This window comes from Clavelina lepadiformis, chromosome 4 (assembly GCF_947623445.1).
Source record: "Clavelina lepadiformis chromosome 4, kaClaLepa1.1, whole genome shotgun sequence".
Taxonomy (NCBI): domain Eukaryota; kingdom Metazoa; phylum Chordata; class Ascidiacea; order Aplousobranchia; family Clavelinidae; genus Clavelina; species Clavelina lepadiformis.
In genome coordinates, this window is record NC_135243.1 from 19,863,141 (window position 1) to 19,889,332 (window position 26,192).

General features: G+C 36.1%; 3 protein-coding genes across 7 annotated transcripts; all 3 read left to right on the forward strand.

Annotated features, from left to right (window-relative positions):
- The first annotated feature begins 9,164 nt into the window (after positions 1–9,164).
- On the forward strand, positions 9,165–16,467 carry LOC143451482 (4-galactosyl-N-acetylglucosaminide 3-alpha-L-fucosyltransferase FUT6-like). 2 transcript variants are annotated; one of them, XM_076952076.1, is made up of 5 exons: positions 9,165–12,560; positions 13,501–13,596; positions 13,684–13,763; positions 13,906–14,022; positions 14,689–16,467. In XM_076952076.1, exons 1-5 carry the CDS (start codon positions 12,210–12,212, stop codon positions 15,401–15,403), a joined length of 1,359 nt encoding a protein of 452 aa, XP_076808191.1. In that variant the 5' UTR covers positions 9,165–12,209; the 3' UTR covers positions 15,404–16,467. The 2 variants fall into 2 exon arrangements, with proteins under 2 accessions (XP_076808191.1, XP_076808190.1); XM_076952075.1 differs by having other exon boundaries at positions 9,288–12,560; positions 14,632–16,467.
- Positions 16,468–17,449: 982 nt separating this feature from the next.
- LOC143452572 (ketosamine-3-kinase-like) lies at positions 17,450–20,765 on the forward strand. 2 transcript variants are annotated; one of them, XM_076953600.1, is made up of 3 exons: positions 17,450–17,620; positions 19,148–19,302; positions 19,763–20,765. In XM_076953600.1, exons 2-3 carry the CDS (start codon positions 19,152–19,154, stop codon positions 20,386–20,388), a joined length of 777 nt encoding a protein of 258 aa, XP_076809715.1. In that variant the 5' UTR covers positions 17,450–17,620; positions 19,148–19,151; the 3' UTR covers positions 20,389–20,765. The 2 variants fall into 2 exon arrangements, with proteins under 2 accessions (XP_076809715.1, XP_076809714.1); XM_076953599.1 differs by lacking the exon at positions 17,450–17,620 and adding an exon at positions 18,096–18,920.
- A 223-nt stretch (positions 20,766–20,988) lies between these two features.
- On the forward strand, positions 20,989–25,060 carry LOC143452573 (ketosamine-3-kinase-like). Of its 3 annotated transcripts, none has more exons than XM_076953602.1 (5): positions 20,989–21,205; positions 21,558–21,723; positions 22,307–23,742; positions 23,971–24,125; positions 24,276–25,060. In XM_076953602.1, exons 3-5 carry the CDS (start codon positions 23,597–23,599, stop codon positions 24,884–24,886), a joined length of 912 nt encoding a protein of 303 aa, XP_076809717.1. In that variant the 5' UTR covers positions 20,989–21,205; positions 21,558–21,723; positions 22,307–23,596; the 3' UTR covers positions 24,887–25,060. The 3 variants fall into 3 exon arrangements, with proteins under 3 accessions (XP_076809717.1, XP_076809716.1, XP_076809718.1); XM_076953601.1 differs by having other exon boundaries at positions 21,569–21,723; XM_076953603.1 differs by having other exon boundaries at positions 21,569–21,723; positions 23,974–24,125.
- Positions 25,061–26,192: the final 1,132 nt, after the last annotated feature.

Below are 26,192 nucleotides of genomic sequence, written 5' to 3' on the forward strand. Positions count from 1 at the left end.
TGCCCTAAACACGCAATTCCGTTGATACATGATATTTATCTCTAGCTATGTAGGCTAATTACATCACACTTTATATGTCCTGTTTACAATGTAAGCTCATTGTGAAGAAACGCAAATATTTATTCTTGTACTTTCCGTTGATTTGTTTTTTTTTGTACATTTAATTGTAATAATTTAACCTCCTATAAAATACAAGTTTGGTATTGGAAAAAATGGTGTTGTTTCACAGTTAATTAAATATGTAAAATATCCTTTATGAAATGAAAGTCATAAGCAGTACACTGTATGTGTAATATGCAAAACAACACAGAAAACACAACCATAACAAAAAAATTAAAGCTGCGACCAAGCAGAAACTGCCGTGAGTATGTTCATTGCAAGTGCTAGTGTAACAGTACTAAAGCATTTCTATCACGACCAAATGGTAGGCAGGTGATTAGTGGCAGGTAATGTTTATGTTCAGCATGGGAATTTTACGGATGACAATACATAAAGTGGTAAAGCATTCCTGTTTTCTCTGATACCGGTGTAGCGTCTCGCTTGCCGTTGCCACTTTAAGAAGGCGCCACAAACGTAAAATCTACGCAGCCTATTTGTATAGTAGGCCTATATGTACACCACTATAAGCAATTACCACCGAGATGTGAGTCGGCCACATACCTTTTGATATTATTAAAGTGGCAGGTGTGCCCAATCGCTACACCGGACTAAGCTGGAGACAACTGCCAAGACTGAACCGTACTGCAAGTTAGCATGTACGTTAACCAGTACAAATACACCAACGGCAGGCTATAGTCTATTTAAAGCTTTATTAACACAGTGTTCCTGTTATACACTTATAAGTACGCTGTTATTACTGTATACCTGTTTTTCTTCACTTGTCTGTTACAGGAAACATGTATTCATACTTGATTCAAATACCTGGATCATCCCTACTGTTTCTTTTATTGTGAAATAATAAGAACAGGCATCCTCGTCATATTAAGCGATGACTACGCGTTTTTCCACATATTTGTGGCAATAACTACTTAACCACTATATGTTGCTACAAATCCTTTCATGTAGTGGTTTTATGTTTACTGATAACGACTCTTTGATGTAAGGCCTACTTGTTTTTGGACTTACATCAAAGATTATGCCATAACCAATTTCAAAACTCAAATTGGTTCCATAACAGCAAACAACTGAATTTACTGCACTGCTAAATGATCCTCAACCCGTGTCAACGTAACCGAAAATAGTTGTATAAAAGCAAAACCCATGTGTTATACATGCGTCTGTCATGCAACATTGAGTCAAAGAAACTTTACAAACTATGCAAAAAGCACCAGTCATTGCGTTACTTTCAGAGTTACTAAGATCTTTTACAGCAATTGATTATCAGGATAATGTGCCTAGTTTTTATAATTTTATTATGCATTCGAATTAAAATCGCTTCATGTTTTTTGATGAGTAACGCTACGCATTTTATCGTTATGAACAAGATGCTGAAATATAAAGCTGCTAATTGCAGAATATATCATGAGAGCTTTCCTTCTTCGTTTTTAAAGCGTCATCACAAAGTTTTCAATTAGGTTGCAATGTGACGATTAAAACGTGTATCGATATTACCAGGGCCGGATTTACCAATAGGCTAGACAGCCTAGACAGGCTGAAGCCTAGGGCCTTGAAATTGAATTTCGAAGTTTGGGATTGATGCCGATTTAATTGCTCAAGAGTCTAGACTCTAGACTCTAGAGCAATGGTTCCCAACTTTATCTACTCGCGTACCATTTTTTTGGTTCATGCAGCGTTCTCGTACCACCTACATTGTAGGTGGTCCGACAAAACTCCAGAATTCAAAAATAAAGAATGATAGGCAAAATGTTTACTAAAGGCTCGTGAATATTAAACAAAAATTAGTCGAACTTTTACCGCCCTCGCTACAGCATAACTAACGTATTACAAAAACTGACTTCAAGGATTTGTTACGTAGTAATTAATGACGTTCTATTTCGTCACAAAGAAACCCTGTTTTACAATCCAATGCGTCAATACCCTAAGAAATTAGTATTCAGTAGGGAACATAGCATGAAATTTCACACTCTACCTAATTTATGTGAATTAAAATAATGCCGACGACAATAAAAGATCTTTTGTGATCGTTTGGTGTGAACTTGATACCGTACCACTACGCGTACCATAGTTTGGGAACCACTGGTCTAGAGAATCTATTTTCTATTCATAACTACTGAGTTTAGTGTTTGTAACTAGTCCTAGTCGTCCTTACTTTTTAGTTGAGACCGATGGCAACCCTTTAATAGGCCTCACAAATGGAATAACCTAGGGCCTCTCATGGTCTAAATCCGGCCCTGGATATTATAGTCAAATACAAATATGACTTGGCAAGTCATGACTTACAAAATCAACAACTCTGAACTGTTACGATCGTCTAAAAATTGAGTGCGAAAACGGAGTGATGAAAGTTTTTAGGCGTTACAGAATGGCACAGTGGGCTTTATGTCAAATGCAACCAAGCTACAGGCTATGTTGTTTTGCTACAACCTTTACCTTATGTTTTGTTTGGGGGCGAACTTATAGCTTCCGATCCAGTTGTTGTGCGACAAGTTAAATTGCGACGGGTTGATCGGTTTTGTGTAGTAAAATACAGCAGAGCCTACTGTGTATGCCAAGTAACTTTGCTGATGAAAACAATAAACTTGCCTGTTGGTAATGTGTAGACCTACACAGGACAGTCAGTCGTCTATAAGGACTGAAGCAATAGAAACGCACATCTCATGTTATGAGTCCACTTATAAGACAGGTTTAATCGTCTTAACTTTCTGACAAAAATGCAAGGTTCAGTGGACCTTTTTTTTAAGAATAAACCTACGAATTGAAATGTAAAATTATAAATGAAATAATAAATCTGATGAAACAAAATACGTGGACAAAGACGAATCATAGTTACTATATAACATTTATTGTTGCCATAGGTACGCAAATATTTGTCAACATGTCTCTATTTCAGATCACGTGGTGAAAAGCAAATACAGCATATTCCACAAACATCACCTAAAATGGTTTACCATCACGTAATAATGCAAACAAAATTATGAAGTAGTTAGTCATCATCATTCATCACGTGAGTAAGAAGCTACCGATATCAAACATTGTGTGACATCACAACTAGCCTACTGAGGTAAAACAAAGAAAGTGCTGTGGCTGGCATATTTCTCTTGCTTTAGACGGCCAAGGAGGGCATAATCGTAACATATTATGGAACAATAGAAGTTCGCTTACAAAATTGACTTCAAAAACGATGTAAACCGGACAGAGGGAGTGACGTAGCTTGACATACAGTTTGAAGATTTTGAGATCATAAAGGCAAGTCACCATCATGTAGGACTAGCTAGTATAGCTAAAAAGTCAAGTTTAGTTTAATAAATCATTTTAATTACTGCAACAGAAAAAGGTTTTATTTAATAGCAGTTGTTTCTTTTTCAGCTAATAAGTTAAACTTAAGCAACCTGAAAGTAACCTGCTTGATACTGTCTGTTACAAAACATCATCTAAACTGCTGTAGGCTACACTGCATCTTATTTTGCATCTGAACTAGTCTTCTGTTTGCCGTTGACATTATTGCTATAAGACATATATGAATTCGTTAATGCTGTCAGTTTTTACAATTACTGCTAGCTGTTGAGGGATAACGGTTCTAAAGCGTAAGTTGTATGTTAAAACTAATACGTACTGCAGGTTAATACTGCAACAAAATAATGACAATGTCATCACAAAGTATTGACTCATTATGGGAGAAAGAGCTAAGTTTGGCCAAGAAATTAAGAGAATCTTTAGATAGGAAAGGCAAGGAGACAAATCCAGAAAAGTCTGCCTTCATTTTCTATCATCTTGGATTGCTTTATGAGGAACGAAGTAAGCAAGATAATTCCGTAAAAAAGAAACTGAACTTAATCAGAAGCGTGGCGCTGTTAAACGCCGCAGTAACAAGACAACCTGGCAACGAGCAATTCAAACAATCACTGAAAGTTTTCTGCTCAGATTTGCTGAAAACAGCAAACGCTAACGTACTTGATGCCGATTTGTTGAGAATCGCTGAAAATGTTAAAGAAATGGTCGAAAACATGAGAAAAGAAGCAAAACAAAACTTGCAGTTGTTAAGAAGGATTCCTTACGAGATCACATATAATGAACAAAAAGAATTGGAAATGGAAAAGGTTTCAAGTATCAAAACAATTCAAACCCAGATAACTGAACAATACAAAGACATGATGAAATTCCTATCAAGGGAATGTGAGAAAATAATGGGGCATTCTCCTTGCAAATACTCCATTGTCGGTATGGGTTCTCTGGCTAGATCTGAAATAACTCCTTACTCCGACTTTGAGCACATCATATTGCTTGAAGAAGGAGTGCAGGAAAAAGAAAGCTATTTTGAAATGTTAGAATACTTTCGTTGGTTCTCTGTCATATTCCAAACAATCATTATCAACTTGGAGGAAACCATTATACCTAACCTTGCCATTCCAAGCTTTAAACATGTGGCAAAGCCAGGTGAGAAGGGGTTCTTCGACGCTTACACAAAACGTGGAATTAGTTTTGACGGCCTCATGCCATATGCTTGCCATTTTCCACTGGGCAGAATGGAAAAGACAATTAAAAAGCAATTTACAACCGAGTTTATTAAGCCTGTGAGTCAAATGTTGAAATTTTTTGAAATGGATGAGGACCTAAAGAACGGATACAATATACCTAACGTACTAATGAATATCTGCCAGGTTTACGGAGATGAGCAAATATACCAACAGTTCTCTGATGGCGTTAACCATGTTTTGCAAAGTAACAAGCCTTCGCACCACCAAAGGGTAATGCAACAACTCAACGAAGATCTAAAAAATTTTGATGCTTTTAAAAGTCTTAATGCGCTTCATGTAAACAGCAAGTACGACATTAAAAGGCTTGTTTATCGTTCTACGACCCTGTTTGTTGCAGCATTAGGTATGCTGAATTCAATTCATGACGGACCTTCATTTGCGATTATCGACCAACTAAATAATAAAGACATAATCGACGATAAAACCGCTCATCTTTTATCATACGCCATTGCTGTAAGCTGCGAAGTACGTCTTAAGGTCTATTTGGAAAAAAACTGCCAAGATGATGCTGCAGGTGAAGAACAACTTCATAAATGGAACAGCAATAAGGTGTACGCCAATCTGGTCGAAACTGTTGGAGAAAAAAGTATGGTGGATTACTTTGGAATCGCATACAATTTGCAAAATGTGCTTAGAACTGAAGATGATTTGAGCAATTTAAAAGTTACCATTAATTTGAAACCAGTTGACAAATTCAGGATGCTTTACATGCTTCAACTTCGCGACCGCGTCATCTGCGAATGGGAAAGTTATTCTCAAGTTCAACTAGCAAGCACATTGTCCGAAGATGAACTATGGCTACAAGTGTTCGTGGCACATGCATATTCATTATCGGGTCAGTGCGACAAAGCATTCCACATGTTTCAAGGGTTAGAAGAACGCGATATTTACAACCCGGAGTTAAAATGGCACGTAATGTATTACAAAGTATGGTGCTTGTTTAACTTGGATCGCTTTCAAGAAACGCTTCAGTTCATCGGACGAGTCAAACCTGAAGTTCTTAACTTGAATATATCAGACAGCCGCAAGTATGACCTTCGCAGTGGCCTTGCCGTGATGAGTGGTTGGTGTCATTTTAACTTGGAAGAATATCAACTTGCAATCGACCAATTTGTAGATTCCTCTGTGCATGCGACTCGTGCCGATCAACGTGATCTGCCAATGAAGGAAATGCGCAGAGCCACCTGTTTTCTTGTCATAGGACAGTGTTTGTATAAACTCGGTGATTACGACGCAGCAATAAGTGAAGCAAGGAAAGCTCTTATACATGGTCTACAACACAATGCTCCTGTAAATGAAAAATGTAGTTGTTACAACTTATTGGGCGTATGTCACCTTGATAAAGGGGAATACAAAGAAGCATTAAAATATTTCAAAGCAGAAGTCGCCTTGATGTTTCAGATTGTACCACAAGAGAAACGAGGTTCTGACAAGGATATGAAAGCATGCATAAGCAACATGCTGGTTTGTCAAGAAAAGTTGAAATAAAATTTAAAAATTTTGAACATTTTGTAAATTCAGCATGAACTTTGCATTAACATGCATAAAAAAATTAGCAGCTGATATTCAAGAAAAAAATTTAAACATTTAACGTTCAGACGTCTTTCACAGATGGTCATATATTCATACATGCGAATATTCTTCATATATATTGTTTTATTTGTGTATGGTTATCTTCGCTTATCTAAACAGTAATAATAATAAACACTAATTTGCGTCATAAATACGCCTCTTGTTCTTTTATCGTTCGTTTTTAATGGTTTACAAAGATTTTTCTTTGGGGTAAATATTTCTTACTACTGGTAAATAACTTTTCTTATATTTACTTTCTTTTGTTGTATAAGTAGAATGTAATGAAGTCACAAAAACAAGTACTGCAAAATACTGCAATTATGTGCATGGCTTTTAACTTTATATATTTGAAATACTCTATGATTGCTAACATTCACAATATCAGATTCAAGACATCACCGGTGAAAGCCCAAATGAAGCTTACCCGAATGTTGTAACGAAACGTGGGCAGAAACAAAGTTCTGTATTTCACCAGTGGTGCATTGCATCTGATGTTTATACTTGAAAGCTGCATGTTTTTGGTTGAATTAATTTGTGTTCGTATGCTTCTTCGTTAGTGTTGGAATTTTTATATTTTTGCATTGTTCTTTTTATACAATCAAGTATCTTTTATAATTAGAGAAGTGACTATTTTCTTGTAAAGATAAGCGGTCAGTTTAGAAGAATGAGTATGTAAAAAGTTGTTTTTATTTGAGACTTTTTAAATATGTCTGGGGTAAAATTTCCATGCTTTCCGCTATGGAGTAGGCTACATATGCAACGTTGGATTTTGCAAATATTTCACCATGGCTGTATTGAAACCTAACGGATAGGTATCGGTACCGCCAAAGATATAGGCTGAAATATTAGAAGTACGTACTCATCATTACAAATGGATTAAACCTACCGTACAGTATCCTTAACCGGCATAGGTAGATTATACCGGTACAGCATACATGCCCTAAAATTATTGGAATCACAGACATTTTTCGACATTATTAACTCCCAGGCTTTAAGGTTATAGCCTAGGCTACAGCCAATACATACATGGCCAGGCTCTATACACGCAATCATTTTTGTTGTAAAAACCTGAAAACCTAACACAACTACCCTAACATCTGCTAGGCTCAACATGCTTTCTTAACCGCAAATAATATTCCTAACCTGAAAAATGCAAATTCTAAAGGCTAAGGCTACTTCTGTTAGGGTTTCACTTTTTACACATTGGAACCTTCTAAGGAAAGCTCAACAAAATACCTAACAATTCCCCACAATGTGTTTGAAGCGCAAGCGCTCCAACATGCGCAGAATACATTTTAAGCGACCTTGAAGCGTGAATTTGTATCACATCCTATGTCGCTAGAGGCGCTCAAATCCATTTTCTGTGGGTGGTCTTTTCACTACAAAACAAAATGAAAAGCTGTTACTGACGTTAAGTGTTAGAAGGGGCCAGAACGCTACACTACACTACACTCGCTACACTGTGGTCGCAACTAACCTTGCAGTAATTAATGGAAAAATTTACATCGGTATTTTTAAAGTTGTTTGGAAAGGAATTCACGACCTCTATAGACACAGTGTAGAAACCGAAAAGTAATTTTTAACGGGCCAATGTAAGAAAACCATTTTCCCATTTGTTATTTGCGCAACCTGTTCTTTTTTGTGCTGATTGTTGGTAGCAATCTTAAAAATAAAAAGCATTGCGGCATCACGTGCTATTGCAAATAATAATCTTCTACAAGAAATTCAACTTGGTATTTAACTCTATACTCAAGTGATAATCCTTTGCGAATGTATTTTAAATAATACAACTTTGTCACAAAACTTGTAAAAAACACACAAAAAACAAGATTGCGCTGACCTCGATTCCTTATCTTGCTCCTACTTATGGTTAACTTCACGGTAGTGATGGGAACTTGGTATTATTCTACGTTTTGTATACTTGGTAAGGAGGATTGGTGTTTTTATTGACAGATAATGAGCAACATTGATTTTATTCTACACATGCTCAAATTAATGTTATTAAAGGTTAAAAGAGCAGAGATCAGCTTTGTGGCTAACCGTAAAAGCGGGACGTTTCCTGAACTGGAGAATTTAGCGTGACATTTGCATGTGTTATTTTTGCTTAGTATCATTTGATTGAGTTTTATCAACAATTGTTAGAAACATGAATCTTTTTAGCGTCATTCCCAATTTAATTAAATATATCTTGTCAAAATTGTTTGCAATATAAAAACATTTCTTAAAAATTTTGCTGTTTAACTATTATTTGTCTCCAAAGTATGTATAGGCCTATGTGAAAAAATAGGTACCAGACATTACAGCACACTATTGTACCAATGTATAATAAAATGCCTCCAATAAGCAGTTTAAAATGTAAGATTCACAATCTAATTCCGCTGTAAATCTGCTAAAAGCTAAAAACAAGTTAACTACACATCATGACTATGTTGCAAACCTTTCGTTATTTTTTGAATAATATACTTTAGGTGCTTGATTAAAGTCTATTATATTGATAAATGAATATCGGTTGACGTATTGGCTCGGTAGCCTAGTGGTTCGAGTGATGGTTTTGTAATAACTGCAGCTCATTGTCTGTGTTCGATACCCAGTACGGCTATACCTTTGTAATGCCTTGGGTAAGGCAATTTTTGCAAAAGTAAACCACAAATGAGGTCGAAAAAGTTACATTTATCAAGTTTGGGAAAACACATGTCAGAAAATATTAATCTGATTAATTATTAAAGACTATAACAAATAACCTTTATTTACATTTCACCTTGTCTTTTACATAAAACCAAAAAGACGATTTTTTATGAGAAAGTTTTAGTGACTGATGCCCTCAAAAAGAAACACGAAATTTGCAAAACCGAATATCAAGCAAGTACTTGTTATATAAATCTGCATTGCCAATAAACAACAATAATATCACAGTATTATCATAAAACAAACTATAGCCGTTACTATGTGACTAGCCGTAAGAGCGGGAAGTTCACTGAACTGGAGAATTTAACGTGACACAAGTGCATATTTCAACCTATACAATTATACTGCAGAAATTAATGTAGACTGACACAACGTGACTTCAGTAGGCTACTAGCGCTGGTCAAAGCTGTGTTGATCGAAGCCGCAGTTTAATTAAATCACCTCGGCATATCATTAACCCGGTAACTGGCGTGTGTGTATAGCCCAAAGCAATTGCAAAACACGCTTCAAACATTAACTTAGGTAAAACATGGAGACTATACACTCGTTTTTAGATAAGAAAAGGGTATTATAAAAAATGGTAGACACTCCTCCCAAAAAGTAAGAAGTTTTTTTAACGAGCCAAGTCAGAGTTGAGAATCTGTTCCCACTTGTTACTAACGCTATGCTACTAACCATGTATTTTGTTGTTCTGATTTTTAATAAGATAAAAATTATTTCTAACTTTGCACAAAACTCGTTAGTATGGGAAAAATAACAAAAGTTGTTGCATTGATGAAACTGTGTAGGCAGATTTGAAAATATTTCAGTGATGACATCATTCTGGTTTTGATATGATAACGCGACCCTTTTTCGAAACCATGGCTAAAAATTCCAGTGAATTATGACATCATCGCATAGTGTGATGTCATAATTCACCCACAAACGTCGTTGGGGATAATTTTGCAAGAAATTTCCAGGGATCAAGCGGTCATGAAAATAAAACAACTAGAAATACTAGATTATTCTACAGTTTTTGCCTTAGGACTAAAGTCAAAGCTATTGCCTTAGGGCTAAAGTTATTTATCACGAATGAAAAAAGTTCGCTTACATTAAATTGGCGATGAATTTAACATTGTCAACTGAGCTTTGTTTCTCAGTTAAAACATATTAAATTAGTTGAGGAAGTTCTGAAAAGAAAGCTAAAGTATGTTGCAATTTTTTTGTCAGGAATGTGAGTTAGTTCATTAACCTTATCCAAACCGGGCTCGCGACTTCACGATTTTAACTAGGTGTGGCCGACACTGCACACACATTTTCAATCGTTAATTACTCGAAAACTATACGTCGTAAACTGATCGGATTTTTACAGGTTAGTAGCAAAAACATCTGGCTTCCTGTATACATCATAATTGTAAAACTAAAGAATGTGAATTTAGTGTAAATTAAGTATTTCTAAAAGTGATACATTTCTAGAAATTTTTCTTGTTACGCCGCGACCCCGCTGTGCGGAAAACCAGCTGACCTTGAAAAGAAAACGCAAGAGAATAGTTAGTCGAGTTAGTATGTCAGTTAGTAAATGAGTAAACGAAAACGATACGCTTCAATGCGGAGAAAGAGCAGAATTATGAAAATATGACAATATCTTCAAAATTACAGAATCCAACTTTATAAAACAAACATGGACAGATAGCTGAACATTTTTTGGGAAAATTCACCAAATTTCAAGTTTCTACAGCAAACAATGCAACTGTACGCCACGTTTTGCTGTGACTGTGTGTAGGAGAAGCCACGTCTAGTGAAAATAGGGTTTTAAATCGGTAAAACAGTTAGGAACCTTTTTGTGAATGATAAACGTAATCAAATTGGAAATAAACTTGAAAATATTTATGACGGTTTTTGCCAAGTCGCATAAAAGGTGATATCGCAAATCCAAAAAACAGTGATATCTCACATTTGGTTTCAAAGTGCGTGGTGTCATGCTCAATGGGGAAGCTTGCAGTTTGAATCCTTCACACGGGACTTGTTCGAAATGAAGGCTGGCTATACGTGGTCAACAAAGCATGTAAAATAAGAACTAGTGAATCCGACTGTCCGCCGAAGGTCGGTAAGTCGGATTCTCTCAGGTTCGGCTCCCGAATTCACGACCAACTGTGTAATACCGGAGATACAACACGTCGTTTAATCTTTTAGTTAAAGCCCCAACGTCGAATGAAAACAATTCTGCCCAAGCACTCTCCAGCCAAGCGCCTCACACCCTAAAAAACATAAATTCCAACACGCAACGCGAAAATAAGCGGGGGGTGCTTATTACCAATTAAGACCACAAGGATAGCGGAATTATGCATCACAAGAAATAAGCTAACAACTATGCACAGGCAAGTGATAAAAAGTGCGGCAATGCGAGAGCAGTTATAAAAACAGACAAGTATACACACAAATGAAGCAATGCACTGCGTCAATAAAAACAGATGTTAACATACACACTTTGAACTAAATTACTGTATAAGAGCGGAGTAAACAAACAGTGCACGGACACACGAAGATAAAAGCACCATAGCAGTTTACGAGGTAATAGATATGAAAAGAAACTTCAAATAGTATTCATGAAAATGCAGTGTTTATAAAACAGGTGCGAAAACATATACCCGTGTCACTATAGGCAACATATTTCCAATTTTTTTTCTTTATCGCGTAAAAGAGTTCATATGCTACCCACTTGAGCGAAATATTTAGAATCCAATACCCCAGCAGAGCGCTCACAGTTTAAACAAAATCGATAATTTCCATTGTTAAATATAAACGATCAAAAAATTGGCGGCCGTAACTCAGAAATGGGTCTATTAAGCAAAACTGCGACTTTTATGTGTTTGCTCCACTACGTTCAAACTGATAAGGTCGGTCAATATACTCTTGTGTCGAAAAATTGATTGCAAATTGCTGCTTATTACCTCGTTTCATAACCTTTCTTTCGCTACCAAATTTTTGCCAGTTAGCCTACACTGGTGCAACGAAGCCGCAGAGCGTGATTTTGTTCTATGTCGTCACCATCTCTGCCAAACTGGCACAATGATCTTCAAATTTTAGACATGTTTTTTGCATTTGTCCTATTTTATGTTAAATAAGGTTGTTATTGTAAAATAGCCTATATCCCCATTTAAAAGTTTAAGAAACAAATAAATTGTGTATGAGTGTTAATTAGGCTATAATAAATCTTTGTAAAGTTTTGTATAATTAGCGAACATTACATTTAGCTTTACTGAACAAAATATTTGCAAATCAATTAGGTCATTGCTGGTTGAAAAGTGTTCATTTTAAATGTATAAAAAGGTTTCAATTTACACGAGTATTTTGTTAATACTGGGAGCAATTACTTATGTAAATGTCTCTTATATCATGTCGTTGTTCCGTCCCCTATCTGGACCCAAGGCGCCAGTCCATACTACAAACCCACCCATTTACAATGAGCTGCGTGGGGAGTTAACTTCACATTCAATGGAGGATAGAACTACAGTTATGAGCCGGACATCTTCAACCATGGAGACCATTTCTTCTCCTGTTGCTTCTTTTCTCGATGCACAGAATGTCATTGCATACAAAGGAGGATACGCAGCAAATCCACATCTCAAGAGACGATTGGACGAGGCGTTATCTAACGCTGGCACAAAAGTAATAATAACGATAAAAATGTAACCTTTGTCTCGAAGACTTATTTATATATTAGTGAAATAAATTTATGTATAGCTAGTCAGATATTTTCGAATACAATCAATTATGTCAATTAATATGGAAAAAAATATAATTGTATATGAAAAAGTCTGTTATTGGATTACTGCAATTTCATGTTTAAAAACCTATTTGAATTAAAATTGAACTAAGTTAGTATTAATAACTTACCCAACTTCTTAATGGTCATCTTTTTTATCGTTAAAATACTTTAGAATGTTTCTGTTTTTCATAGGAGCTAATGTTATGTCATGGTCGTAGCTTTTTGATACGAGTTGCGTGCTTTTTAGTTTTTATGCAGCAGAGTATTAGTGTTTGGATTTATGGTAATATATATAGTTCAATAATGTTTCTGCCATACAGTTTCTTTTCTCTAATATAGTTTCTGCTTTGCTTCTTTTTGCAATATTTAATTTCGCAAAACTGCACTTCACGTAACTTTTCTCTTTAATTCTTTCACATATTTCTAGGAATCCTGTATAGTCACATGTCATTTAGGACTTTAGGTTGAGTCTTCCAAAATGCAAGTCCTGGCTTCTCTTTTGCCTAGTTTTGTAAGCTTTATACACAGCTAACTAAATGTTGATTTATCAGGGTGCAGTAACAAATTTTGTTAAACTTGAAATTCCTGTTTTTCTGTTCACTTTATGATAAACTTTGAAAAATCGGCTTCTTAGCAGAAATACAGATATGTTTCAATATCTGCGTAACTGAATCATTTGCAAACCCTAAAATGTCTATGCAAAAGGGCATGGTGATGACACGCTTGTGCATGAAAAGCTTTCTTGCACAAAAACTGATGATGCGACTCCATTTTATCTTATACACACTGTGACGTAGCACACACTACCACCTAAAAACTACTCCTTTTTGTTTTGCTCAGTATGTCATTTTAATGTTGGGATGGCCACGATCAAAAAATGGCGCGATGACCGAATTTGAATGCGGCAAATGTGAATTGACGGATGACATCACAAAGGTATTTTGAGGCTTGGTAAGCTATATACTGTATACATAAAAAGAATTAAAAATCAATAATGCGTTGCTACACCATTTACACATTTAGATAAACGATCCGGAAACAAAGGCAGTGGTGTTCTACTATCAATATTTATATAACAAAAGTAACAGTTTACCAAAAAACAGGTATGATATACAATATATTACATCATATTAAACGGAAATTTTGTAATTTTGAAAGCTCATTTTATACCGCTATCAGAATCACGTAAATTTTTCTTACATTTTGTACACATTTTCTCAGTAAAAGATCATTTTGTTGTGTTAGACGCTTGGACCAGTATTACGTGTGGTCGGCGATGGAAAGTCCACCCTCACTACGAGTACTAAGAAATATGTCTCTAACTGAATACGACAACGTTTTCAATCTCACATGGACATACAGGTAGGTGATGCTGCAGGTTTTTATTTTTGAAACTGTAATGTTATGTAATCGTAACGGTGTGCACTGATGTGTAGAATTATCGAAAGACCCAAACGAATTTTGGTTGCCCAAGATGGTCTGATGTAACAGTAATTAACGCTTTACTTCGTTCAAGTGACCAAAGGGGATTCGTGATTTCAAACAAGTTTTTTTGGAATTTCCGTGGATAATTGTTAGTTAAGTAAAATAAACTAAAGCTTTCGTATTCCCGATGGATTGAGGAGCGGCGATCTATGAAATTGCTCTAACCTTCTAGAGGTCTGGTTTAATTCCCCAGTTGCTAATAATGTGTCACAAGTACCTTATTACTTTGGTGAGGACCATTGCAATTTGAGAAGACTGCGCACTTGGGCGCTTGAATCAACTTAAAATTTGGTGGTATTTTTTCTGTGTCTGCAACTAAATTAAACCTTAATTGTTTAACTAAGGATGAGCACCTTTACACATGCTACGTCGCAACGCTTATATAGCGGTAGCGCCGATTTGAAGTTGAAATGAAACATGATTGGGCAATTATGTAAAACAATTATTTGTATTAAACATTTAAAAGCAACCTTTTGATACCTGTAGACAGGACAGCGATGTCCTGCACTCTCCCATATCAACTCCATCCTTCATTCTTCAAAGATTACTGGATAAAGGAAGTGGGAATCAAGACGAAGATGTTGAAAAATTAATCAAGATGAAAACAGGCGTCGCCATTTGGATAGTTTCAAACTGTGACGGCACGAAAGGCGCAAAGAAACGAATACTATTAGCCCAAGATATGGTAAACCATGGACTTGAAGTTGATAGAAGAGGACGTTGTTTCCCGGAAAACAGTGTACCTCCACGTGGAACCTCAACAGTTGATCTTATCCGGAAATACAAGTTTTATTTTGCGTTTGAAAATAGCTACCACTGTCTAGACTATATCACTGAGAAATTGTACAAAAACTCATTTGTGGCAGGAACAGTCCCTGTCGTATGGGGAGCGGAAAAAAGAGATTATTTAGCCGTTGTACCACCGCATTCCTGCATCTTTGTGGAGGATTTTAAATCTACTGCAGAATTGGTAAAATATCTGAAGTATCTCGATAAAAATGTCACCGCATACAGAGAGTATTTTAAATGGAGAACAATGAAGCCTCAAGATATGCCAAACTATGGTAGGCAGGCTAAGTTTTGTCAGCTGTGCCGAATCTTACATGGGATCAATGTGGATAATATTTTCAATCCACGTTATAACGAATCGTATTTGTCCATTCCGCTGTTTGAGCATCCAACTAGACCCCGTGTTGTTTCCTCTTTACGAGAATGGTTATACGGCCCAGTGAGCAAAGAATGCCTTGACACTTATTGATTAGTTTTTAAATATTTTAAAACTATTATTGTTTTATGAGTTTCATTTTTATCCGCATACGATATGCTTTGTATACTGGTTCTTACTGGCTCATAACTGCTCACACGGCAACAACGGTGACAGTTAGTGACAATAAACATTTTCCTTCATTCTCCAATTTTGAGTTAGAAAATCCTATTCAAAATTATTTTTAAAAATTCAAGGTTATCCCGAGTTTTCAGCCAAAAAAAGGAATAGATATTCAATCTTTTTTGAAAAATTTATATAATTTGATATACAGCAAGAAGTTAATTAGCCTACTATGAAAATTACATTGTAAGTGCTGCTTAGTTGAGTATGTTTTAAATTTAAAGTGGTCCGAATTCAATAAGTATAAAAATTTTGAGTCTTTTTGCGTTGTTTTCATCACATAGACTGTGTTTTCACCAACGTTTTCAAAATTAGTATAAACGACAGCAAGAGATATTATAAAATTGTGAAAGACTATGAAAAGAGAAAACAAAAAGGTTTTAACACATCAAATACGGCTTACTTTAAGTCCTGAATAAAACTTTTGCATTTATATCTTTTTTTCTTTTTATTAATTATATCGAATATCTACTTGAATACCTACATATAACTTATATACTTGAATATGTAATACGCAAAATTTCAAAAAACTTTGATTTTGGATTATCATTTCATTTGAAAAACATTACTTTGGTTTTTCAGCAAAAGGTATCTTTAATGCTTAACATAAACTTACGCCATTAACATTACAGAGGACAAGAAAAGAACAGAGCCAAAACAAAAGTAAAACATATAGCTTATTACTGGGATTTTATCTAAGTAGTTGTATGTCACTTTCTTGTTTCGTAGTGTTCATTATCTCGATGTAAACATGAATGGCCTTAGCGTCGAGTTTGTCTTGACTGGAGTAAATTCATCATGAATTGTTCGTAGAAGATCTGGTTCTCCGGGCAGCTACTAAATCTTATTGTCAACCTGCTTTCTATGGTTTTGTAAATTTTTGTGGTGACTCTTGAAAAATGATAAGCATATAATAAACCAAGCTTCTCATTCTGGTTGTATGGTATGAACACATTCTTCATTAACGACTTGCAGATAAGTTATGCTTTGCCAGAACCACCGAAAAAGACAGCCGATTAACCAAGAAGATTGTGCTTCAATTACTAACCTGGCCTGGTCTTCGTATTCCTTTAGCAAAACTTGTAATCTTGGCAAAAGACAATCATTTGTTTAAGAAATACCTAAACTTTTACCCCAAAGACCGCCTTAAAATAATACAACAAAAAAGGAGAGAAGATTTAATAGAAACACTTGTTGAGAAAGCTTAATATGAGTCATAATTACACCACACTTTCAAACGGGATCACGTCAATTGACCGTGAACAAATTAACCGGCGACAATTGGTCGTGATCAACAGACCGGCTACAAATTGGCCGGCGATCAAATTAACCTCGCAACAAATTGGCCGGCGATCAAATTAACCGGCGACAATTGGTCTTCATCAACTGATCGGCAACAAATTGGCCGGCGATCAAATGTGTAGTAGTGTAGTGTCATATGTGTTTTGCAGCGAAGTTCCTTTAATGTATTACTCGTATTTCCGGAAGTCTTTTTGTTTATTTAAATAAATGTTTCAATTTGTATTGAAATAAAAATAAATTTTGTTATAAAAAGGAATTAATTACAAACAGATATTTACTTTACATATCATATACTACCATCAACTTAAACACAATAATTCAGCACTTGCACGGTCAATTTACCTCCCAGTCAATTTTCATTCCGGTCAGTTGGTTCTAGGTCTAGGTCAATTTACGTCACGGTTAGTTTGTTCGCGGTCAATTTACGTCACGGTTAGTTTGTTCGCGGTCAATTTACGTCACGGTCAGTTGTTTCCGGTTAGTTTGTTCGCGGTCAATTTCCCACGGTTAATTGTCGTGGAACCCTTTCAAACAAAAGCAAATAAAATCAAGCTAACTCAAATCTAGTCGTCCTTAGCGGAAGTACTGCGAAGGATGTAGAGGCTCATGTGTCATGTAGGCTACCTAAGTTGCAAGAAATGTAAGATGGAAGAATTATTTCAAGGAAGAATTTCGATGAAAAGTAGTTTAGACATTAAGCCGAAATGCACTCAAAAGCAAACGCTGTGTATTTCTGCTGGATGGTGGAAAAGTCTTTCTGAAAGAAAATCCAGCCAATGATTCCAGGTAAGAATATCATCCACTACAAGCCACACCCATGTATCAACTATGCCATTAGATAGGAAAACAGGTTTTTTAACAACGGTGTCTCTTTTGTCAAATAATTAAATGGCAATACATTTGGGGAAGTAAGAAGGCGAAGAAGCAGTTAAGATTTGTAGTACGAGTGAAAACATTCTTTGTCATAGAATACGGCCTATTATGAAAATGACGTTTGTCTTCTAGGAAAATGTAAATCCCTTAGCTAAATCTTGAAAATGATTTGCATTAAATCAGTCAATTTCAAGTCGAAGACTCTTCTCGTTACAAAACCTATTTATAGCCAGTGCTATAAAACAAAGAAATAGTTCACTACATTTATATTTAACGCAGTTTCATATATTTAGTGAGTTTCGGTTGCTTGCTATGCACTATGATCCACGGCAGATTATCCTGCTTAGCCAAGTAGCAGTCCCATACGATACAAAACGCTGATAGTAGACGGTATAGTAGATTGCTTTAGATTCTTAGTAATTCAATTAAGTGTAAAATTAATTAGTATTACTTTTAGTGTAAAATGTGATATTAGTGAAATTAGTGTGTAATTAACACAGTACACTATCTGACTCTTGAATTAACAAAAATATTATTCTTGAAAAAAGATGTGTGTTAAGAGAAAGTAGGTCAGTAACTTTGGCGGTTTTATGCGAGAGGAGTTTACAGCAACGCTTGTGTATCTCCACTGGTTGGAGTGGAATGCAAAAGCAGAATTTAGCCAAAGGGTCCAGATAATAGACTGTCGCCTTATATCTCTGATTCATAGATCCTTTTCTATACAAATGTACAGTGAACAACGTTTGCGTACAATGTACTGTAAAATATGTGATAAGATGCAAAAGAGATAACAAGTAAACCAAAGAGAAACGTTCAGCCGTAAATCGCTGATTAAAAGATTAATCATAATGTACCTGGTACGTGGCTTAAATACGCTTTTAATAGATTTGTTGACGATTGTGTGCTGAGCAGATGTTTCCGCCATGCCCTATTGTTTGCTGAGTGAAAATCAGAGAAATGGAACGCTTATAGAAAGCCGCATTATAATGAGCCGTATAAATTTACATGCATGCGGAAGTAAACTATAAATCGAGGCAATGTTAAGAAATACTTAGAGAACGTAAACAATGGAAGATCTACTTAAAGAAGAATTCCAATGCAGAAGAGTTAGATCTAGTGGCGGTGAAGCAGAAGGTTTGAACAGCGACGGTAGAGTGTACTTATTGGATGGTGAAAGAGTATTCGTTAAACGGAATCCAACAAAGGGTTCCAGGTTAAAAAAAAACTGAACTTTACTTGAGTACTTATGTAACTTATTTGACTTAACTTTACTTATACTTTCGTACATCGACCTTTGGAATGTGCCGGCTTGTATTTTTACTGAAAATAAAGCTCATAAAAAAACCTTAACTAATGACTTTGATTTGTCGTTATGTCACTAGCTTATATATGCCTAATACTTTTTGGAATTGGCCTAAATGACGTTTTCTCAAATACCAGAACCATGTATGAAGGGGAATTAGCCAGCCTTACAAAGCTTCAGCAAACCAACATAATCAAGGTGCCGAAACCAATTAAGATTATCAATCGTGGCGAAATGTCATTCTTCGTTTTGGAATATCTTCTTATCAACCCGTTGCGAAAGCAAGCAGCAAGTAACTATAAACACAGTGTACACTTGCTTACGCTTATAGATGTATTAAAACTAGGCATACCGTTTTATTGCAAGATATTTCACAAGTTTTGCGTTTTCGTAGTCATTTAAGCTTGTAACATATGATCTTGTATATATATAGCTTATCTTGACTAATACATAATATTAAAAAGCCTCTTATAAGTAGGCTATAGTCAATAAATGCAAAAAAGATCAGAGACGTGTGTCATGCGATATCTTCCGCTTGTTATGCAAAATTTTGTATGCCAGCTTTGTTTTTGACACCCTATTATTAATCTAGTCAATCTAGTGCAACATATTTGGCTTTACGTGCATTGTTAATGCGTACGGTGCTCTACCATATTTATTCAGTGTCGAAAATCCTCTTGTATACCTATTATTGTTACTATTATTACAGAGTGTTTTCTGTGAGAGTTTACTTGCATTGTTTTAAATTGCAGGTTTTGGAAAACAACTAGCTCAACTACACCTTTACAATGATAAGTTGCGCGTACATGTCGCAAAGACTAGATCCTTCGTCGGAGAATCAACGGAGTACGTTGACAAGTTCGGATTCGACGTCACAACCTCGTGTGGATTCATTCCTATGAACAACGAATGGGAGGCAGACTGGTTGACGTTTTTCGCAAGAAACCGCCTTAAGCCACAAATAGACATGATTGTTTCCACTTACCATAATCGAGATATGTTGACTTTGTGGCCTGAACTTGAACGTATTTTACCTAATGTTTTTCCGAAAAATCTAAATATTTCACCATCTTTGCTTCACGGTGACATTTGGGGAAACAACGTTGGAGAAGTTTCAAATGAACCTTGTCTGTTTGATCCTGCATCTTTCTACGGACATTCGGAGTTTGATCTCGCTCTTATGCATCTCATAGGAGGATTTCCTGCAGAATTTTATGAAGCTTATCACAACTTAATGACAAAGCAACCAGGTTTGGAAAACCGCCTTAAAGCCTACATGTTATTTTATTTGCTCAACCGCTGGAATCACTACGGCAGTGGTTATAAAGCTTCGTCGATCGCACTTATGAAAGAAATCTGTAATCTATTTTGCGTCTGAGTTGTTATCTTATATATATTTGGAACAATAATAGTCTATTGATAAAAAGGCACAATGCTTTTAAGTAATTTGTAGAATTTATAATTTCTGAAAGCAACTCTAATTTGCTTTGAATACTAAGCTAAGTAGGCCGACTACTAAATTTATTTCGCATAACCAAATACTTCAGCATCAAAGGTTTTGCAAAATACAAAAACTGGTCTTAGCAAGAGTAGGGTGATAAAATGTAGAGTGCAAAACAGTTTACTCAATGCAAGCTTAGTTAAGTTTAAACTCAATAGGAAACTTATGAACATAAACGGTTGACGGTTTGTCTTAAACCCAGTTATTTATTACATAACTAGTTGCTTAGCATTAGAACAATAACAGGTGGCATAATTTTAGGTATAGACATGCTTGACGTACAAAAATATAAAACACCAAACTACAACTGCAAAATATTTTAACGTGGCCTGATTCTGGGCTATGTGACGTGGGCACGCACAATGACGCTGCCGAGCAACAATTTCCCACAGCTCATCTTATTCTAAAAAGTGCTTATCGACAGGAAATCACTGAGCCAGAACGGGTGTTATCATCATAGCAAGCCTTTGTATGGCAGCGCATGGTCTATTATTATCGATTACAAGGCGAAATGAGACGCTATAACAATTCTATACAGAACGCAACTTATGGAGGATTTATTGAAAGAAGAGTTTCGTTGTCGTCAGGTTAAATCTAGTGGCGGTAAAACTGGTGGAGTTAACAGCGATGGTAGTGTGTTTTTGCTAGATGGACAAAAAGTGTTTGTTAAAAGAAATCCAGCCAGTGGTTCCAGGTAGGTTTTACAAACAACTGTTCAAACGCTTATTGTAACTAGTGGTCGTTGTACAAGTCATAGTGTTTAGTGTTATAGTTTTATTGTTATAGCGTTTGTTTGTAACTTGTGTTTGTACCAACACTAGTTGTAACTCATAAGTTAATTTAGGCCACGGGTTTTTTACACGACCACGACACGACGCATCGACGCTTACATACAGTATAAACGAAACCTACATCCAGTACAGTTTGATGCTGTTGTCTAAAAATAATTGAATCTAATCTTATAACGTTATAATAGTATATACGGTACTGTATATCTGCTGGCAACGCGAGATGATGTTTGTTTTTAAATTTTTAATTGGTCGTAGTTTATTTGCAGAAGAATGTACGAAGGTGAACGAGCCAGTCTAGAAAAGCTTCATGAAACAAATATAATCAAAGTGCCGAAGCCAATTAAGATTTTTAGTCGTGGTGAGAAGTCGTTCTTTGTTATGGAGTATCTCGCTATCAATTCTCTGCAAAAGCAAGCTGCATGTAAGTACCTTAAGCTTGTTTAAGCAGCAATGTTGCTGATGACAGTTGCTTTACCACCAGACCGTTACAGGACATTGAACATTCATTTCAGTGAAGAACGTTGCCTTGAGAGTCACAGGCTTAGTTTTGCGTTAGTTATTAAATATAATTCAATACATTACCACATATTAGCACATACTGTACAGTTAACGTCTGGATCACGTGGGTGGGATTATTTCGTCGCTATACAGTTGATGTAAAGCAAGAATTCTTTTATTTACTGTTATTGAGTGAATGGTTTGTAAATTATCACAGTGTTCAGTCGGGCATTGAAAGCTACTGGATGCCGTATTATTTATTTTAGATGTAAAAACACTAATCACGGAAGTTCTTTTAAACGCGTATCCTTAGATTGCGTTGCCGTGGGAAAACTTCGGCATTTAACAATTGTATTTGCATTCTGCAAAGTATTATTGCAGATCTAGCCATAGCAAGGGTCTGTAGAATTAACTGACCAGTAGTCATCAATTTCATTTTCATATGTGATCACTGTTTTACAATATAGCCAGTTTTTCTAATTAATACTTTGCTGTAATTTTTATAGGTCTTGGGAAAAAACTGGCACAACTTCATATCCACAATGAAAAATTACAAGCTCTTTCGTCGAGGAATGGAAGTTTCGTAGGAAGGTCCTCTCAATATATTCAAAAGTTCGGATTTGATGTAACAACCTGTTGCGGATTTCTTCCAATGAATAATGAATGGGAGGACGACTGGTTAACTTTTTACGCTAGAAACAGATTACAGCCGCAAATTGACCGAGTCATTTCGACCTATCAAGACCGGAACGTGTTGAGTTTGTGGCCAGAACTTGAACGTGTTTTGCCCAAGTTTTTTCCAAGACACTTAAAAATCACGCCAGCACTTTTACACGGTGATTTTTGGGTTGGAAACACTGGAGAGACCGGAAGCGAACCTTGTGTGGTAGATCCCGCCTCGACTTACGGCCATTCCGAATTTGATCTCGCTCTGCCACCTTTTCCTACGGAGTTCCATACTGCTTATCATAAAGTCATTCCTAAGCAACCAGGCTTTGACAAACGGCATAAGATCTACATACTTTTCTATATGCTTAATCGTTGGAACCACCTCGGCAGTGGTTACGGGCCAACAGCTGTGGCTAAAATGCGTGAAATTTGTTCGTTAATGAAATAGAGACTTTTAGCTGCGATTGCACTGTGCTTATACGCGTCTTATATTACCGTAATGTCTGTGGTATAGTTTTTAATTTTTATGATACTTGGCAGGTGATCGATTCTAAGGTGCATTGATATTTGATTGTGCACTTGAAAGTGATTTTTGGGACGTAATTTTAGTTACTTGCAAAGTAAGCTTATTGAAATTTCATTGGGCACTAGCTACCTATTGTGGCTATATAATACCCCCAGCCAAAAAGTGTATAAAGGTTTTTTATTTTCTCCTTGACTGCTGTGTGGTAATTAAGACAAATTGGAAACAGTTTGTCCATCATATACAAACGCACAAGGCCTCATATACCCTTATCTTCATTCTTATTGTAAAATTTACACTGGCGTTTCATCGCACGCAACGAAGGTCAAGGAAAGAACGACCATGGCCGAACGAAAACTTCTAATTCAACTGGCGTATTTAGCAAGTGTCCCTTGGGTACATGTAAGCTAGCGAAGGCTGGGCGACGGTGAAACTTTAATGTGTATCCAAGACCAAGTCAAGAAAGGCAAAGCGATATAACTGAAGTAAAATTTCTAGACTCTAAACACATCAGCGCCCACGGCAATATGAAGTCTCTAGTACCAACAAGAAACATTCTAAGCAGTTTAGCACTTGGAGTTAAAACAGATAGTTACGGTACGACATGGAAGAACTGCTTAAAGAACAGTTTGACTGCAAGGAAGTCAAGTCTTGTAATGGTAAAACGGGAGGAATTAATAGCGATGGAGGGGTATATTTACTGGATGGCAAAAAAGTGTTTGTAAAACGAAATCCAGCAAAAGGCTCAAGGTAAAGTCAACATCTGGTAAAAATGTTATGTACAAAATCGTGTTGGTTGCTCGACTTAACAGCGATTGTATTTCGACTTCCTTGCAAGCTTTGTTTGCTAGTAGGCTACTGAACTACAACTGATTGAGGCGCAAAGCATTTGCATTGTGAAATTAAGTTAACGCGAAATGTTAGCTGCCATTGCGATGTTTAATCTTAATTTTTACCTATACTTGTTTATTTACATAGAAGAATGTACGAGGGAGAACACGCCAGCCTAATGACACTTTATCAAATCGACATCATAAAAGCGCCCAAACCAATCAGGATATTTAGTCGTGGCGAAAAGTCTTTCTTCGTTATGGAATATCTTGCCATAAATCCATTACTAAAGCAAGCTGCAAGTGAGTTAATTGTAATTCTAATCAGAGGTTTTACAGTAGTTAGTTTATTTGCGCTGTTGTTTTCTTGCACGTTGTGTAAACGTGTTTTTAAATTTAGACCTTTCATGGACGGTTTTGTTTGCATTGAAAGATTTCTTAATCAATAACTAGGTCTCGGAGAAAAACTAGCTCAACTTCATCTCTACAATGAACAACTTCGGGTGCTGTCTTTGAAAAACGAATCGTTTGTAGGGAAAACCACTCATTTCGTTGAAAAGTTTGGATTTGACGTCACCACTTGTGTTGGTTTCATTCCAATGGACAATAGATGGGAAGACGACTGGTTGACCTTTTACACGAGAAACCGTTTAAAGGCACAAGTTGATCGAGTAGTTTCCACCTACCACGACCGTGATGTAGCGAGTATGTGGCCTGAAATCGAACGAGTTTTGCCTCAACTTTTCCCAAGCGACCAATCAATTATACCGTCTTTGCTCCATGGTGATTTTTGGGTGGGAAACACGGGTGAGATTGATGGGGAACCCTGCATATTTGACCCCGGCTCTTCATACGGTCACTCTGAATTCGACCTGGCGCTTCCCCCTTTTCCGTCTGAATTTCATGACGCTTATCACAAAATCATTCCCAAGCAGCCAGGTTTCGAGAAACGTCATAAAAGCTACATTCTTTTTTACCTTCTCAACCGCTGGAATCATTTTGGAAGTGGCTACAAAGCCTCAGCCTTAGCATTAATGCGTGAAATCTGTGCCTATAACAAATAGTTCATTTACTTTGGTACTCAAGATGACCATGTTAATGTTGTTGTTCTGAGATTTACGCAAATTGAGGTATGCTCATTTAAGTTACAGAATAGGGTCGCCATATATCAGGATTTTCCCGGACATGTCCGGGATTTTAGTGTTCAAATCTGCGTCAGGAATAAATGTTAAAAAGTGCTTAAATGTCCGGGTTTTTGAATAATGCAGTTTATGAAATTTAACTGACAATATTTTCACGATAAGAATTTTTTTAGTGTCAAAGATTAAACTTTGTTATTGTTTTACTGTTAAAAATGGTTAAGCGAAAATGTAAATTTACTGACGAGATGCAAGCAAGCTCTGAAGATACCCTTTTGACTTATGAGGGTACCTTAACTTAATTAACCTGTTAAATTATCTGACTCTATTGTTGCGTGCGGTTAGAATACTCTAGCGCTAGCCTTTTGCCGGCTAAAAGGTTTTGATATTACAACAGAAATAGCTTACAAGAAAAGGTTTTTATTATAGGTGCTGTACACTTTCTCAATATTACGAATAACGAAGAACATAAGTAATGCTATTGCTTATAAGATGGCTATTGTCTATTAAACAGAAAGTTTTTGCACTAAGCAAGTGTGGCAATTCTGTGCTTTTCCCCCTCTGTGACAGTGAAGCTGTCTTGCCGAAAATATAAGCGTTTGGATTGGTAGGATGTAAGAACATGCTGCAAAATGTCGTGTAGCGTATGTTTGGTGTCGCAAAAGTTGGTCATTGAGACCGTCAGGAGTTTGGCCTTTTCTAATATGGTAACCCTAGTATAAAATAAATTTTTGTTTATTTCACACATAGTCTTTTATAAGTGTAAATTACGTTTAACACTGCAAATGGTGTTTTAGTCTTAAGAATAAGATACGTTTAATGCATATAGCTTACTATGCAGAGAGATTGATCAAACGATTGTAATTTTTGTAGAAAAATGAAACAATTGAAACAAACATTTGATTTAATAAGCCTACTATATATTCTTGGCAGAAATAAAATTATAAGCCATAACTAAGGTGTCTGTAATTTACGCCCCGCTGAAGGTAACAAACATTAAAGGTTTTTATATAAATAAGACACAATTCATTTTTCACGTGTCCAAATTTACACCATACTTTTGGTTTTAATAAACTAACTAGCCAACATCACGCTGCATGTGACGTAGTACGTTTAATTATTGACGCAGATTGATTTTCTAACACCTTGCAGCAACCATCAAAAGCACAAACGATAGAGTCTTTTGCTCACCATTCTGTTTATAGAAGAAAGGGTCTCTTCTTCCAAATTG

What these genes read in the sequence shown, in the direction of transcription:
- LOC143451482 (XM_076952075.1), top strand. Translation starts at nt 12,210, where the DNA reads ATGTATAAAAAGGTTTCAATTTACACGAGTATTTTGTTAATACTGGGA. An exon ending in TATCTAACGCTGGCACAAAA is followed by an intron (nt 12,561 to 13,500) that starts GTAATAATAACG and finishes TGTTTTGCTCAG; the next exon opens with TATGTCATTTTAATGTTGGG. An exon ending in AATCTCACATGGACATACAG is followed by an intron (nt 14,023 to 14,631) that starts GTAGGTGATGCT and finishes TGATACCTGTAG; the next exon opens with ACAGGACAGCGATGTCCTGC.
- LOC143452572 (XM_076953599.1), top strand. Translation starts at nt 18,775, where the DNA reads ATGGAAGATCTACTTAAAGAAGAATTCCAATGCAGAAGAGTTAGATCT. An exon ending in AATCCAACAAAGGGTTCCAG is followed by an intron (nt 18,921 to 19,147) that starts GTTAAAAAAAAA and finishes CTCAAATACCAG; the next exon opens with AACCATGTATGAAGGGGAAT. An exon ending in GTTGCGAAAGCAAGCAGCAA is followed by an intron (nt 19,303 to 19,762) that starts GTAACTATAAAC and finishes TTTAAATTGCAG; the next exon opens with GTTTTGGAAAACAACTAGCT.
- LOC143452573 (XM_076953602.1), top strand. Translation starts at nt 23,597, where the DNA reads ATGGAAGAACTGCTTAAAGAACAGTTTGACTGCAAGGAAGTCAAGTCT. An exon ending in AATCCAGCAAAAGGCTCAAG is followed by an intron (nt 23,743 to 23,970) that starts GTAAAGTCAACA and finishes TTATTTACATAG; the next exon opens with AAGAATGTACGAGGGAGAAC. An exon ending in ATTACTAAAGCAAGCTGCAA is followed by an intron (nt 24,126 to 24,275) that starts GTGAGTTAATTG and finishes ATCAATAACTAG; the next exon opens with GTCTCGGAGAAAAACTAGCT.